General features: G+C 44.3%; 1 protein-coding gene and 2 long non-coding RNA genes across 22 annotated transcripts in view; 2 read left to right on the top strand and 1 right to left on the bottom strand.

Moving 5' to 3' along the window:
* Positions 1–9,956, bottom strand: part of OTULIN (OTU deubiquitinase with linear linkage specificity) — a 48,338-nt gene extending 38,382 nt beyond the window's left edge. For 2 of the 4 annotated variants that reach the window (XM_009448807.5, XM_054684958.2), the window contains exons 1-2: positions 9,639–9,952; positions 878–954 (exon numbers count right to left, since the gene is read on the bottom strand). In XM_009448807.5, the coding sequence (XP_009447082.4) occupies positions 878–954; positions 9,639–9,790 (229 nt within the window). In that variant the 5' untranslated portion in view covers positions 9,791–9,952. Of the gene's footprint in view, positions 1–877; positions 955–5,885; positions 6,136–9,638 lie in introns of those variants that run through there. The other 2 variants (XM_517640.9, XM_063811096.1) reach the window with 2 other exon arrangements.
* Positions 1–15,785, top strand: part of LOC107974634 (uncharacterized) — a 95,088-nt gene that overhangs the window by 15,730 nt on the left and 63,573 nt on the right. The window lies entirely within an intron of this gene.
* LOC134810056 (uncharacterized) lies at positions 9,991–11,492 on the top strand. The gene is made up of 2 exons (XR_010157166.1): positions 9,991–10,717; positions 11,173–11,492. It is a non-coding gene; the product is annotated as an uncharacterized LOC134810056 (long non-coding RNA).

Here is a 15,785-nt window from a genome sequence, read left to right as displayed (position 1 = left end):
TTGTAGACACAAGGTCTCCTTGTTTGCCCAGGCCGGTCTCGAACTCCTGGACTCAAGCAATCCGCCCGCCTCGGCCTCCCCAAGTGCTGGGATTACGGGCATGATCCACCACACCCAGCCTTCTATCTTTCAATTCCATTTTTCCACAACCTTTTTGAAGTCTCCTTATACATTACACAGGTAATGAAAGAGAAAATGCCACTTGTGATTATTCACGGGATATCCCAAAATCAGAGTAACCCTATGCAGCTCCTGCATGAGGCCACTCAGGGAACTAAGGATGTACGTCACATGCAACTTTGCCAGCCAAGTCTCCACGGACCAGCAGAGGGGTCCAGGAGTAACACCTCACTCCGGCAGCAGCGGGTCCTGGTTGGGGTAAGATCAGGCAAGACAAGAAAAACACAAAACGATGAAATCACAAAACGATGAGACTCTGTGCTACTGATCCCATCACTGTCTTTCTTATTACTTAATCACATTCATATGGCCATCTGCATGCAAAGATGTGCACAGCCAGTTTCTCAGTTAAGTCTTTCCATTTGAAATGAAAAATGCACTTCAAATCTGAACTCTCCCTCTAAGAATATAAGGAAATCAAGAACTGAGAGAGGACGGTGTCAAGAGATTAAACAAAACAATCCTCATAGGTGTGAAAAACGATATGAATGTAAAGAATGCAGAGAGAATGCTTGCATTAAAATTTAAAAACCTCAGGAAACAGTCTCTAACATACTTCAGCAAAACAATCAATGTAGATAAGACCATATACATAAGAATATTTTATTGATATTTTATGAAAATGGATATATGGATTTAACTGCATTTTCTGCTATAAACAATAAGAACTCTATAAATAAAACAATTCCAAACATACCTGATGCCCCTCTTTCATGTATAAGCAATTCTTTCTCCTTTTCTATTTCATCTGCAGCACGGTACATGTCCTCCTCACTGAAATTACACCAAAGCAGACATTTTCAAACACTTGTTGCACTGACATTTTCCGTCCTATTATACAGCTGCTTACAAATGCATAATATACTAAGGGTTTAACTTTTTTCACTTTACATGATGATAATCTAATAAAATATGAGTCTTCTATCTTAAGAATAAAGATGCTTATGTTTCTATCTCACCACTTTCTTCTACTTCAGAATTTCTTACTTAAATAAGACAAGTTACATCACTTCATTTGCTAGGTAGCTTTGAAGGCATTTTAATTGTAATGCCTATTAGTGCCTCAACTATATATCTAGACAGCATAGCATGCATCTTATTAGTGAAGCTCCTGAACTGATTCTGTCAAGTTCCAAGAATGGAGATAGTGCTGATAAAAATATTTATATAGGAATGCAGGCCCCATTGCCGACCTTTGTAACGTGTCACAAGCAAACCTGACAATAGCTACCTTAAAAACAAGAAGAGACCATCAGTCATTACAAATCGCCAAAGCTAAAAAACCTCCTCGAAATCCTCCTGCTTCCTGACCCCACAATCAACCAGCCACCCATGCAGCTGTTACATAGATTCCCACTGTCCGCTACTACCGACTTCTTACTCAGAGCTTCCTAGTCTCTAGTACTTTAGTTAACTAGCAAGAGCCCACTAAGTACTACAAAGGGAAAAAATCCACTAGATGCTAGACAAAGATGAAGAATGGGACTTCTGGTTTGAAGATGCACCCCTTTTCCCCCAAGATTCACCCCAAAATGACAATAAAGGGAAACAGAAACCCAAATTCTATCTTTCATGAAACCAGAAGACAGGTGAAAGTCCAAAGAGCTGGAAAGCAGATGGAGTGGTAAATGACACAGGACAGGGAAGCCAAGGCTGGTAGATGGGCATCCGTGGCAGGCAAGCCAGAAAACCTGGCAGAACCCCAGAAAGGCTCAGGAACTGGAGGCATCAAGTCCTTCAGGAGGCATGAGTAACACACTGAGCAGAAAACAAGGAGACTAGCTGACCTTCACATAAGCAATGATCAGACCCCCGATTCCCCATACTCCTGCCTCATGAGCGCATACCCCATCCTCACACAAGGCTGCAGACCCAATGGAACACAGGAAGGAGGAGGTGCCAGGCTAAAAAAAAAAAATATTCAGTGAATGACTGAGATACCCTTACCCCCAATTCCCTCATCACCCCAGCTCCTGGTATATGGCCTAGTACAGCTGGGGGAAAGAGGAAGGAGTCAGACGGCAAGAGACAGATGAAGAAGGGGTACTGGGAGGGCCAGACTGAGGAAGGAAGTCTCACATGTCCCCACTAAAACCTTTCAATGGTTCCCAAACACTCAGGGAACCAATGTCAAAATTAGGACCTCACCCACCACTCCAGCCTGCATCCCATTATTTCCCTATGCATTACTCACACTTCAGTCCAAACGCCTGACCAACATTATCGTGTGCCCATACATCTGTGATTTGCTCAGATGTTCCCTCTTCCTGAACGGCCCGCAACTCCTGACCTGCCCCCTGCCAAACACATCACGATACACACCATGTGGGTAAGCCCTCTGCATGCAGAGTGCAATGATTGGAGTGGGGACCCAGGAATTAGACTGCCAGGGTTTATTTAACTAGTCCTCATTCTGATCCTCATTAGCTGTATGTATAACTATGACTAGAGTAACTACACCTCTCGGCATCTAGATTTAACCACCTGTCAAAAGGGCAGTAAGAGTATTCACCTTAAAGGGCTTTTTTAAGAAACAGATACATGGAAAATAATTAGCACTCAAAATTAAGTAAGCTATTCTTATTCTCATTTTATATCCACTGTTGCAAAGTATTAATGAACAATCTGACCAATTATCAATTTTTATTTCTTTTTTTCTCTCTAAATGTGTAACTGTGTGTATTTTAACGTTGTGAGGGTAAGGGAACAAGTATCAGAAAAAGGTACTTTCCATGTGCTTTTGCTTCCAGTGAGATTTCAAGTAAAAAGTGTGATGTCATCCTTAGAGCCCATGCCAGAGGTAAAAACAAACAGAAACCTGATTCATGGGGACCATACATCAAAGGCCTAAAATCAAAAGTGACCAAATGTGTTCATTCTTCTCTCAATAATTTAACAACATCTTTCAGCCTCTTTCCTGGCTTTATAAAATAAGGGACAAATCCAATCCTGTAAAACAGACATTTAAGCAAAGCACTTTCATAGTATCATTATCAGACGCATATATCTTTGGGCAAGCCACTTCCCCACGGCCTCAGTTTTCTCATCTTCAAAATGAGAAGACTGGAAGAGGCCGTGTAAGCTACATGGTTCCTCTTCCAGTTCTTTAGTCTAAGTCTACGAAAACTGTACTTCGAGCAAAATCTGTGGCTATACTACATGCACATTTGGCTCCACTTTTGTTCTCTTTCTTTTTAATCTACAAAATAACCAAAATCCAACATCAATGCCCAGAGGAGGTTCTCTAAACAAGCAACTCTCCATCCCACAAGTACAAATTCCTACAAAGGCCAACAGGAAAGGAAAGGAAACAAACAGCAGAACAAACAGGAGAACTAAATGCAAAGGGAAGCTGAACGGGAAATTACTGGAAATAAAGAGCAGAGATTCAGGATATATGAAAAAAGCAAAGCAGAAATGGAAGAATAAGAGAAACAGAGTATAATCAAATTGCTTTAACCACAACTGAATTTCACTCAGATCCTGTGCTCAAACATCTGCTAACTTCATGGCCACCAAGGACATTCAGAAAATGTAATACAGCCTTTACTAAAGGCCATCATTAAAATAAAAATAATCCTGCTTAAAGCCAGGAGTTCAATACCAGCCTGGGCATAAAGCAAGACCCCGCCTCTACAAAAAAAAAAAAAAAAAATTAATTGGACATGCTGGCACTCACCTGTAATCCCTCCTAGAGAGGAGGCTGAGGAGAGAGGATCACTTAAGCCTAGGAGTTGGAGGCTGCAGTGAGCTATGATCACACCACTGCACTCCTGCCCAGGCAATAGAGTGAGACCCTGTCACTAAAAAAAATTAGTAAATTAATTTTTAAAAAATAATCCCGAAGAATAAGTTTTAGGTTTGAGCAATGAAGCGCAATCAATATATTCAGGAAGGAGGACATTTCGCAGGCAGAATGAAATAGTTACCCGTCTAATAGAAAGATAAGCAAACAGAAAGAGAAGAAGAAACAGAGCCAAAAAATAATTATTTTATTTTAAAAATACTTCACTCAATAAACTTTTGCTTTAATTTTTTAAATATTAAAATAATAAAGCTGAAAACAATGACACAATGAAATGATACTAAAGGCCAGGAATCTGGAACAGGTAGAGGTTAAGTTTACGTTTTTGTTATGGGATGGGAAGATAATAAAACAATGAGGAAAAGGGATTTGGCAACCTTTTGTGTGTCAAGTTGGGGTGGCGGTGGAGAGGTATCCACTCTGACACAAAAGAAACCGCTGAAGCTCAATGACTCAGGTCATCACCAGATGACACATTCTTTGTGTGGTAAAGAAAAGTTAAGCCAAAGTCTAAATGACTTGATTTTCTGGCAGTCAACCTCAATTCCACAGTTAAAATTTGTTAAAGGATACAAATAAAGGATAAAACTACAGCTGGATAGAAGGAGTAAGTTCTAGTGTTCTATACCATTGTAGGATAACTACAGTTAATAATCTACTATATAGATTCAAATAGCTAGAAGGATATTAGGTGTTCCCAAAACAAAGAAATGATAAATGTTTGAGATGATGGACATGCTAATTACCCTGATGACTATAGTTATGTGTACCAAAACATCACTATGTGCCCCATAAATATGTACAACTTAAAAATAATTAAGCCGATTTAAAAAATTATATATGTTTGTTTTTTGAGAAAGGGTCTCACTCTGTTGCCCAGACTAGACTACAGCTGTGCAACCACAGCTCACTGCAGCTTCGACCTCCTGGGCTCAAGCAGTCTTCCCACCTCAGGCTCAAGTAGCTGAGACCACAGGCATGCACCACCACATCTGGCTAATTTTTAAAATGTGTTATAGAGTCAGGGTCTCACTATGTTGTCCAGGATGGTCTCAAAGTCCTGGGCTCAAGAGATCCTCCCACCTTGATCTCCCAAAGAGCTGGGATTACAGGTGTGAGCCACCGTGCTCAGCCTAAATTTTAAAACCAAATGCTAACAATTCCTAGTTAGAAAATACTTAGTTTTGCACTATGGCATTATTTTAAAGTGTATATTTTCAAGTTCCTATTAAACAATATTTACCTATTTTCTTTTTTTGAGACAGAGTTTCGCTCTTATTGCATAGGCTGGAGTGCAACGGCGCAGTCTCGGCTCACTGCAACCTCTGCCTCCCAGGTTCAAGCAATTCTCCTGCCTCAGACTCCTGAGTAACTGGGATTACAGGCATCTGCCACCACACCCAGCTAATATTTTTATTTTTAGTGGAGACAGGGTTTCACCACATTGGCCAGGCTGGTCGTGAACTCCTGACTCTGAGGTGATCTGCCTGCCTCGGCCTCCAAAAGTGCTGGGATTACAGGTGTGAGCCACCGCGCCCGGCCTATTTACCTATTTTCTCTTAACCTAGAGATAAAATATTTTATTTTTGATATTAAGGCAACATATCCAACTAAGCTATATAACGTTGCATACTAAATTATAACTGGTACCACTTGTTCTGTTCAAAGACCTGCATACCAACCAATTTTTGAAAACTTATTTTAAACATGCTTACTGTACAGACACAAAATTATACTATTCCCAAGAGCAAAAGCTGTGAGTTAAAAGCAGAGCTTAGTGAAGCCGAAGGCATTTCTGTGAAGCCAGTTTTTCAATTTTTGATTCAAATAAATACGTACAGAAAAAAAATCAATTCTAATGTATATGCAAAGCTAACAAGACAGAATTTTAATCACTCACCATTATGAACCTTTTAAAAGTTGTTCCCCTTAGTCGTCTATAAGAACTAAGTATGGCTTTTTTTAATTCAACTCTCTGGACTTGAACCCTGCAGTTCATACTTAACTTAGCCTCTCCTATGAGACTAATGGCAACACTAAGGCAATGTTGGTGAGACAGTGTCAACCAATATTACACTAACACACCTTCCCACACAGGCACAGGAAAAGCAAAGACCACTCAACCCAGCCTTTCTTCACCACTTTGCGGTTCAGAGATGGGTGAACAACACATCAAATACAGGAAAGTACCGGCACCCAGGCCAAAATTCCACCCCTCTTCTGCAAGTGGACTTTCCACGACTGGCTCATGCTACTCCATGTGACTCCCAGAGGTATCCGGGGTCAATGCAGCCACTCTCAATAAGGTTTGATTCTTAGAGACATCCCAGCTCTGGGCCTCAAAGCAGGCTCTTCATGAGGTTGGGAGAAAGTGGACTTTAACCCTACTCCAAACTGTAGCAGCATCTGGGGGTGGGGTGGGGCAGAAAATACATCCACAAGAACAACAGTGTGCCACTTTTTTTGTTCACAGCCCCTCTGAGAATTCAGATTTCATCAGAACCTAAGCCCAGAAACATACATAAAATTGCTTTCAATTTCAGAGGGGTTCACCGACAGTATGCCTCCACAGATTCAAACCCTGTCTCACCCTCAGACAGGCAGAGAAGGGCCATGGAGTAGTCTCTTCTCAATTCCCTAAGCATTTCTGGCCTAGCCAGCAACCATGTGCCAGGACCAGATCAGCAGGAGTCAGATATTGGGGGTGGAGTGAGCAGGGGATAGAGCATAGGAGAGCAGCAGAGGGAGCTTGAAGGTAAACTAATCTGGTCTGACAAAAGAGTTCTTCAAATATGACCTTAAGTTATGTTTCAAACCATCCTTAGGACTTGTCCAGGAGATGTGAGCCAACCACAGCTCTCAAATGAGCTGATGGGTGTATGGAAAAAAGGAAGGAAGGGAGGGAGGGAAAGAAAAACTGCAATGAGATATACAAAGTAGTTCATCACTGGGCACTGTGGCTCACGCCTGTAATCCCAGGACTTCAGGAAGCTGCGGCAAGAGGATTGCTTGAGCCCAAGAGGTAGAGACCGGCCTGGGCCACATAGTGAGACTCTGTCTCTACAAAAAGTAAAAAAAAAATTAGCTGGGTATGGTGGCGTGCACCTGTTGCCCCAGCTACTTAGGAGGCTGAGGTGGGAGGATCGCTTGAGCCCAGAAGGTTGAGGCTACAGTGAGCCATGATTGTCACCGCACTCCAAACTGGGCAACAGAGAGCGACCCTGTCTCACAAAACAAGAAAACAAAGTAGCTTATCCATGTGGTTAATGTTTCTTTTCCCCCACTTCTCTCACGTGTGAAATGCGATGAGCTTAGTGGAAAGGAATCAAGAGTAACCTAGTGTGCTACCTAGGAAATAAGCCATCTCTTTCTCTACTCGTCACCACAGCCTTCAGAGTCACATCCCGAATGTCTAATTCAGCTGCAGAAGTTGGGCTATGATTTGTATTTATAATTACTGTCCACTGAATGTATTAAAAATGACTCTATAGGATATCTCAAAACTTCTACAGTCTTACAGTGTTCACACTTCTAAGTGTAAACATTTTAAATAATTCCTCTGCATAGCAAACCCAACTATCTGGGCGGAAAGAAAGGCCTTGGCTCCAATGACAAAAAAACACAGACTAAAAATGCACATTACACTATTTAAATTGATACTCAACTATTAAGCTGTATATATCATCATGCAGGAATTGACATGAATACCTTATATTGGAAACTTTGTTTATATGACAACTGTAGTAGTTTCTCTAGCCCGTGAGAAAATACCATAGAGAAACAGCCCACTACCCAGATACTGCCGAGTCAGAAAGATGGAAAAAGGCTAGAAAGTCCAAAACTTGAGACATGATGTTTAAAAGGTGACATCTTAAACTCACCTCTCTTGTTCTGCCCCATCTTATGAGAGGTGAAAGAGAATGAGATAATCAAACACAACAAAAATAAGGAAAAAACAAAATTAAGCTGCTAAAAACCACACACACAAACCGGAACATCTACTGGGAAACAAACTTGGGAAGCAAACCAAGGGGGGAAAAAAAAGTGAAGTTGGCTGTCACTATAAATCATGTCTCTCTGCCTGGTTTTGCTGAGGAAGCCCAGAAGAGGTAGGGGGAGGTTCCCATTGATGCATCAGGGTCTCTCCAGCCAAGCTACACTTTAAAAATCTGTGAATGTGTAAAATGACAAACCTAGGCTAGTTTTTTTTTTACATTCCTTTCAGCTGTAAGTCTATATAGTTCTACTAGCAGCAGACAGAAGACGCACCTGTGCCACAAAAACTTTTCAAGAAAGAGCACTCTTCCTATCATTGTCTGTTTTCACAGGTGTTCTGAATGAGAATCATATCCACCAGAAAACTTGCCAAATAACTACATATACTTCTGAGAACATGGTCTGGCTTCAAAGTTTCTGCATTGCTCAGGAGGCATGACACAGCTGGGGCTGAGGGGCAGCACGTGAGACAGGGCATTAAATTAAGCGCACTGTTCTCACCACCAGGGTAGAAGGCAGGCAGAGCAGCGATTAGGAACCAGCACGGGCCCGTGGAGCAGGGCTTGGGGGCAAGAGACCCTCTATTTAACCCTCCGCAGAGTCTGAGGTTAAGTCTCTGATATGATTTGGATATTTCTCCCCTCCAATCTCATGCTAAAAGGTAATCCCGCTGACTTTCAATCTTATTTTCCAGTGGCCATTAACCGTGAATAACACCATCCCAAGGGGGTTCTCAACAAATGAGAATGTCTAAGTACTATGCAAATATGTTATTATAACACAATATCTACCTAACAGGCCTCCAAAGGACCCCTTTTTAGGAATTTTTTTTTCAAAAGTTCTAGCAGTGCTTTTTGCATTTAAACACATCTTAAATTTAACTTTCCAGCCAGTTAAAATATCTGTCAAACTGGCTGTCTGTGTGCTTTCATAATTTCTTAAATTCCAAGGGCATTTATAGGTGCCTAAAACTTGAAAGTGTAGAAAAGTTTCACTCGAGTTTCTATTCTGCTTCCACGCGTACCCCCAGACCCTTGCAGAAATTAGGAACTCTTCCCAAATCGTCTTCTTCACAGTACAGTAAGAAATTGCTCTAACCAGCACTGACTTTCCTTTTCAAAAGGAAAAGCGGGAAGGCATACTAGTCAGGCCGTTAAAGGGTCAGAGAGAATGGCTCAGATTCTCTTCGGGTCCAAAGTCTGTCCAACAGGTGGGACGTCGCCTCCAAGAACAAGTCGCGCAGCTCCGTTCTCCGGCGGCTGCAGCAGGGACGACCTCACTTCCTCCCTGTGCCAGGGTGAAGGAAAGATCGAGCGGGAACCAGTAATAAAATACATCACTTCTCGGGTTTGCTTCCCAAGTTTCTGGAACTTTCTTTAACTTCAGACATACAGATATCAGAAATGAGACGGGAGGGGAGTCACTGTGTGACCAGAATTGTGAGGGGCCCTGGGGTTAAAAATCTGCACTCGGACACTGGGAAAACTGTCTGCCAATTCCTCCTTGTCGCCAACGGCCTCACTCAGAATTGAAGACGCCCAGGGACCCTCCGCTGACGACTCCCCACCCCAGCCCGGCTTCCGGAGGGGACCGAGCCCGCCGCCCATGGCCCGCGCCCCGCACCCCGCGCCCCGCACCCCGCGCCCCGCGGACTCACTGCTCGGCCGGGCACTGCATCTCGGGCCGCGGCTGCCCGCTGGCCGCCGCCTTCCCGCCCTCCCGCGCCGCGGCCGCCGCCTCCCGCGCCGGCGTCTCGGCGCAGCTCGCGCCTGGCCACGCTTCGGGCTGGGGCATAGTCCCCCGACTCATGCGGTCGCTCGCGGCCGAAGGGGTTCAGCCGGCTCCGAACGATCCGGAGCCCCTCCCGTCGGGGTGCCAGGCAGTGGCCGCAGCCTCTCAGCCGCCGGGGCGGTTTCCGAGGGTCCGCAGAGCGCTTCCGCGCGCGTCACCGTGGCCCGCCCCACGGCCTCTGACCCTGCGCGAGGAGGTGCGGCCGGAGGCTGAGGGGCCCGGACGCGGCGCATGCGCATACACGTGTGCGGGCTGAGGCGCCGGGGCCTGGAGAGGGAACCTGGCGCTGTGGCTGCTGCGCTTGCTCTGTCCCCGGACGCCGCTGGCTTGCTTCCCTTGTCAGCTGTGTGGGGACTGGCAGAGGGTGTGAGAGCGGGAAACGACCGGACGAGCGGCGGGGAGCGTCCTGGGTGAGGAGGAGGAAGTCTGGTCTTAGGTGTGAAGGATGCTGACGCGTTCCGGCGCCTCGCGGTGTCACTCTCGGCTTCTGAGCGTTGCCCTACGCCGCAGCGGGTTTTCCTCAGCTGTGAAGCGCGGCTGCGTCCTGCCCGGGCTTCCCCCCGCCGGGACGGTTCCAACGCCCGAGCCCAGCGGGCCAGGCTAGTTGCTCCGGGGCTGGGAGTTACGGCACCGGGGTTGGGGCGGAGAAGACGAACTAGTTCAACTCGACCCGGTTAAGCAAGCGCAGCAGTGTGTGTTCTTGGATCATAGTATTTCATGTAAACATTTTGATTTAAGAGAAACAAAAGGGAAAATATTAACCGTTTTCAAGCATCCAAAGGCGAAATGCTTCATCTCTGGGATGGAGTAGAGGAGTAGCCTCTGCGGTTGAGTTGCAGTCGTGGGTGCAAGAAGCAGCGCTGAAGCAGAGTGCAGCCCCGGAATAGGGCGGGATGGAATGGCCTGGGCAGTTCAGAAACCCGCGAGGAGTCCAGGGCGGAACAGGTAGGGAGCAGGGGATTGTATTGAAAGATGAAACTGAAAGAGGGGTAGTGGAGACCAGATCATGAAAAGCCGTATTAGGCTAACTGTGGCGCTTATGCTTAATCCTCATTGACAGATCTTGAGATCATTTTGAAAAATCACTTTGTCTTCAGTTTGGTAAAAGTTTGGAGAAGGGCAGGACTTGGAAGACCAGCTTAGGGAGACTAAATAGTAGTGACCTCCAAGGGAGAAACTGGACAGAAAGAATATTTATATTTAGTGCCACAGAACTCCGGGGGTATTGTTTTCTCCTTTAATTTTACTTGAAAAAGTAACAAATGCACATGCTAAAAAATTCAGAGTGTACAAAAGAATATACAAAGACTATTAAGGTGTGGGATTGTAGAGGGTTGAATAGGGTCCCCCAAAATTCACGTCCACCTAGACCCTCACGATATTAACTGACTTGGAAATAGGGTTTTTGCAGATGTAATTGGTTAAGATGAGGTCATGCTGGTATAGAATGAGCCCTAAATCGAATGGTTGGCGCCCTTAGAAGAGGACACATAGATAAATGAGCACAGAGGGAAGAAGGCCATTTGGAGATAGAAGCAGGGATTGGAGTGATGCAACTGGAAGCCAAGAAACGCCGCAGAATGCCAGGAGCCAGCAGAACCTAAGAAAAGGCAAAGGATTATTCCAAAGTGCCTTCCGAAGAAGCTTGGCCCTGCCAAAAACCTGATTTCAGACTTCTAGCCCCCAAAACTGCAAGAGAATAAATTTTGTTGTTTCAAGACACACAGTTTGTGGTCCTTTGTCATGACCACCCCAGGAAACTCATATAGGGATCAAGGTGGAAAGGTTATAAATTCTGTCAGGCCAAATTTATTGATATGGACCCACCAGAGATTCTGGATTCAATGTTTTATCTCAGAGGCTTAGAAAAAGCTCTAATGCTATGTTTAATCGCTGAGTATGTCTTTTCCAATTATGCATGTCAAACTAGGAAAATAACCACAGGATGGGTTTGGGGACCCACTGAGCCCACCGTGAGAAGGATCTGAGTGAAAACTCCATTGATCGTTTAACCTCCATCCACCCAGAAGGGCCTATGCTAAATGAAGTTGAAGCGACAGAACTGCCTAGGTATCTGTAGAGAAAGGTATCCACAGGCTTGGGGAGATTGGAATATTAGAGTGGATTTATCATTTAAGACCTGCTTACCCACCCCAGGAGGGTCCAGAGGACATACCTTTCACCATGACTAAGAAGTAAATTTGTGAGGAGAATCCTAGCATCCTTGAAGAGATCTGTGGCTGCTCTTCTCTTTAGTCATACATATCTTACAGTGGAAACTGCTACCATCAAACTAGGATTCCTAAGTGTCCCCCCAGGGTGGCACTTAATTGCCAAAAAGTAGGTGGGCATGATTACTATAATTACCAGCAGAGCTAAAACAATATTGTCTTACTTACGGAGATATGTGCTGTTGGCTAGTTATTCGTTGTGTCTTTAGGAAACATATCCTAACTTGCATCACCAAAACAGTCACAATCTCTCAATCAATTCCCAGACTTGAGCCGGTTTACACTCTCAGAACTCTGAATGAAGGAGAGGCTGGATCCTCTTGAGGAAGGACTCTGCTACATTGCCAGAAATGTAGATTGTTATTTCCCCCGAAGAGACCAATAGCCATCTACCAGGGTAACTGTGCATTGGGGGAAGAGAAATAATCAGATTTGTCAGGGATTACTACACAGTGGCTCTGACCTGATACTAATCTGGGGAAACCAAAAGCTTTACTCGGCCTACCAGTCAGAGTAGAGGCTTAATGGAGGTCGAGTGATCAATGGAGTTTCAGCTCAGGTTCATCTCTCATTAGACCCGTTGAGTCCCTGGACCCATCCTGTGCTTCTATTTCCCCAGTTCCAGAATGCATAATTAAAAGGTACATACTTGGCCGGGCACGGTGGCTCATACCTGTATTACCAGCACTTTGGGAGGCCGAGGAGGGCAGATCACAAGGTCAGTAGTTCAAGACCAGCCTGGCCAACATGGTGAAACCCCGTTTCTACTAAAAATACAACAACAACAACAACAAAAAATAGCTGGGCGTGGTGGCAGACACCTGTAATCCCAGCTACTCGGGAGGCTGAGGCAGGAAAATCGTTTGAACCTGGGAGGCAGAGGTTGCAGTGAGCCGAGATCTCACCATTGCGCTCCAGCCTGGGCGACAGAGCAAGACTCTGTCTCAAAAACAAACAAACAGAGATAGGCTCAACAGCTGGAAGAATCCCCATGTTGGTTCCCTGACCTGTAAAGACTTGTAACGGGAAGGGCCAAGTGGAAGCCACTAGAACTGCTTATACCTATGAGAATAGCAAACTAAAAGCAATGCCACATTCTTGGAGAGATAGTAAAGATAAGTGCCACTGTCAAAGACTTGAAAGTTGCAGAGGTGGTGATAACCACTACATTTCTTTTCCCCTCGCCTATTTGGCATGTGCAAAACAGAAATAGATCTTGGAAAATGACAATAGATTCTTATAAACCTAATTACGTGGTGACTCCAGTTGCACTGCCATTTAGATGCTTCATTACTTGAGAAAATCAACACATCTCCTAGTACTTGGTATGCAGCTGTTAATCAGGCACATGCTTTTTCCCTCTATACCTATTAGAAAATACCATCAGAAGGAATTTACCTTCAACTGGCAAGACCACTATACAACTTCCTGTCCCACTACAGGGCTATATCAACCTTTTAGCCCTATGTCATAATTTAGTCTTCCCCTTCCAAAGAACTTCGTACTGGTCCATTACATTGATGATATTATGCCGATTACTCATGGTGAGCAGGAAGTAGCAATTACTCTAGACATATTGGTAAAATATTTACATGTCTGAAGACAGGAAATAAGTGTCACAAAACATCTGGGGCCCTCCACCTCATGAAATTCCTAGGAGACCAGTATAGGACATGTCAAGATATCACTTGTAAGCTGAAGAATAAGTTGTTGCATTTGGCCCCTTATACAACCAAAAAAAAAAAAAAAACACACACACACACACCACAATACCTAGTAGGAGAAGAGAAGGCTCTACAACAGGTCCAGGCTATTGGGCAAGTTGCTCTGCCATTTGGGCCATATGATCCAGCAGATCTGATGGTACTTAAAGTGTCAATGGCCGACTTAAATGTTATTGAGAGGCCACGCACAGTGGCTCACATCTGTAATCCCAGCACTTTAGGAGGCCAAGGGGGGAGGATCACTTTAGCCCAGGAGTTTGAGACCAGCTCCACCTCCACAAAAAAAAAAAAAAATGTAATTAGCCAGGTGTGGTAGTGCATACCTGTAGTTGTAGTCTGTCCTAACTGCTTGCAAGGCTGAGGCGGGATCCCTTGAGCCCAGGAATTCAAGTTAGAGTGAGCTATGATCATGCCTCTGCACGCCAGCTTAGGCAACAGAGCAAGGCCCTTTCTCCCAAAAGATAAGTAAACACTGTTTAGAATTTTGGCAAGCAACCATAGGTGAATCACAGTACAAACCCTTAGGATTTTGGAGCAAATCTCTGTCATTGTGGGTAACTACTTTTAAGGAACAACTTTTGGTTTGCTACTGGATCTTAGAAACTGAAAACTTAAAAACAGGCCACCAAGTTAATACGTGACCTGAGCTCAGTGATAAATCATGTTGATGGCATGTAACCTTCATATGATCAGATGAAAATGGCATTGTACTTCTGTGGTTTTCCTCCCCCAAACCCACAACCCCAGTCCAATTAGAAAAAAAAAAAAATTAGACAATTCCATTAGAGGGGCATCCTACAAAATACTTTACCAGTACTCTTAAAACTGTCAAGGTCATCAAAAACAAGAAATGTATGAGAAACTCACAGCGAAGAGGAGAGATGGCAACTAAATGTAATTATGGTATCCTGGGTGGGATCCTGTAACAACAACAAAAAAAAGACATTAGGTTAAACAAGGAAATCTGAATAAACCATGGACTTTAGTTAATATATCAGTACTAGTTCATTAATTGTAACAAATGAAGTGGTTCACTTTGGGTGTAATCCCAGCACTTTGGGTGGCTGAGGCAGGAGGACTGCTTGAGCCCAGGAGTTCAAGATCAGCCTAGGCAACATGGTGAAACCCTATCTCTACAAAGACAAAAATTAGCCAGGTGTGGTGGTGTGCACCTGTGGTCCCAGCTACTCAGGAGGCTGAGGTGGGAAGACTTCTTGAGCCTGGGAGGTTGAGGCAGCAGTGAGCCATGATCGCACCACTGCACTCCAGCCTGGGTGACAGAATGAGACCCTGTCTCACACACACACAAAAAAAAGTAACAAACTTACCATAATAACGTAAGATGTTAGTAATACAGGAAGTTGGATGCAGAGTATACAGGAACTCTGCACTATCTTCTCAATTTTTCTGTAAATCTAAAACTGTTCTAAAAAATAAGGTCTCTATTTTTTTTAATCAAAAATAAAACCCAGGTGGGGTGCGGTGGCTCACGCCTATAATCCTAGCACTTTGGGAGGCCTAGGTGGGTGGATCACGTGAGATCAGGAGTGCGAGACCAGTCTAGCCAACATGGTAAAAACCCATCTCTACCAAAAAATACAAAAATTAGCCCGGTGTGGTGGCATAAACCTGTAGTCCCAGCTACTCAGGAGACTGAGGTAGGAGAATCACTTGAACCTCGGAGGTAGAGGCTTCACTGAGCTGAGATCGTGCCACTGTACTCCATCCTGAGCGACAGAGTGACACCCTGTCTCCAAATAAATAAATAAATAAACTCAAACCATCATATCATAAAGTGTTAAACCAAGACCTTCCAAAATAAGAATATCCAGTCATTGTTCTAACTTTGTACTTTAATTTTAAAAATTCAGTGTTGTCCATGCATGGTGGCTCATGCCTGTAATCCCAGCACTTTGGGAGGCCAAGGCAGGTGGATCACTTGAAGTCAGGAGTTTGAAACCAGCCTGGGCAACATGGTAAAACCCTGTCTCTACTGAAAATACAAAAATTAGCTGGGCATGGTCGTGATCACCTGTAATCCCAGCTACTCGAGAGGCT

Source organism: Pan troglodytes, chromosome 4 (genome assembly GCF_028858775.2).
Source record: "Pan troglodytes isolate AG18354 chromosome 4, NHGRI_mPanTro3-v2.0_pri, whole genome shotgun sequence".
NCBI lineage: Eukaryota > Metazoa > Chordata > Mammalia > Primates > Hominidae > Pan > Pan troglodytes.
Note: the sequence above shows the minus strand (reverse complement) of the source record. Positions and strands in the feature narration are given on the sequence as shown.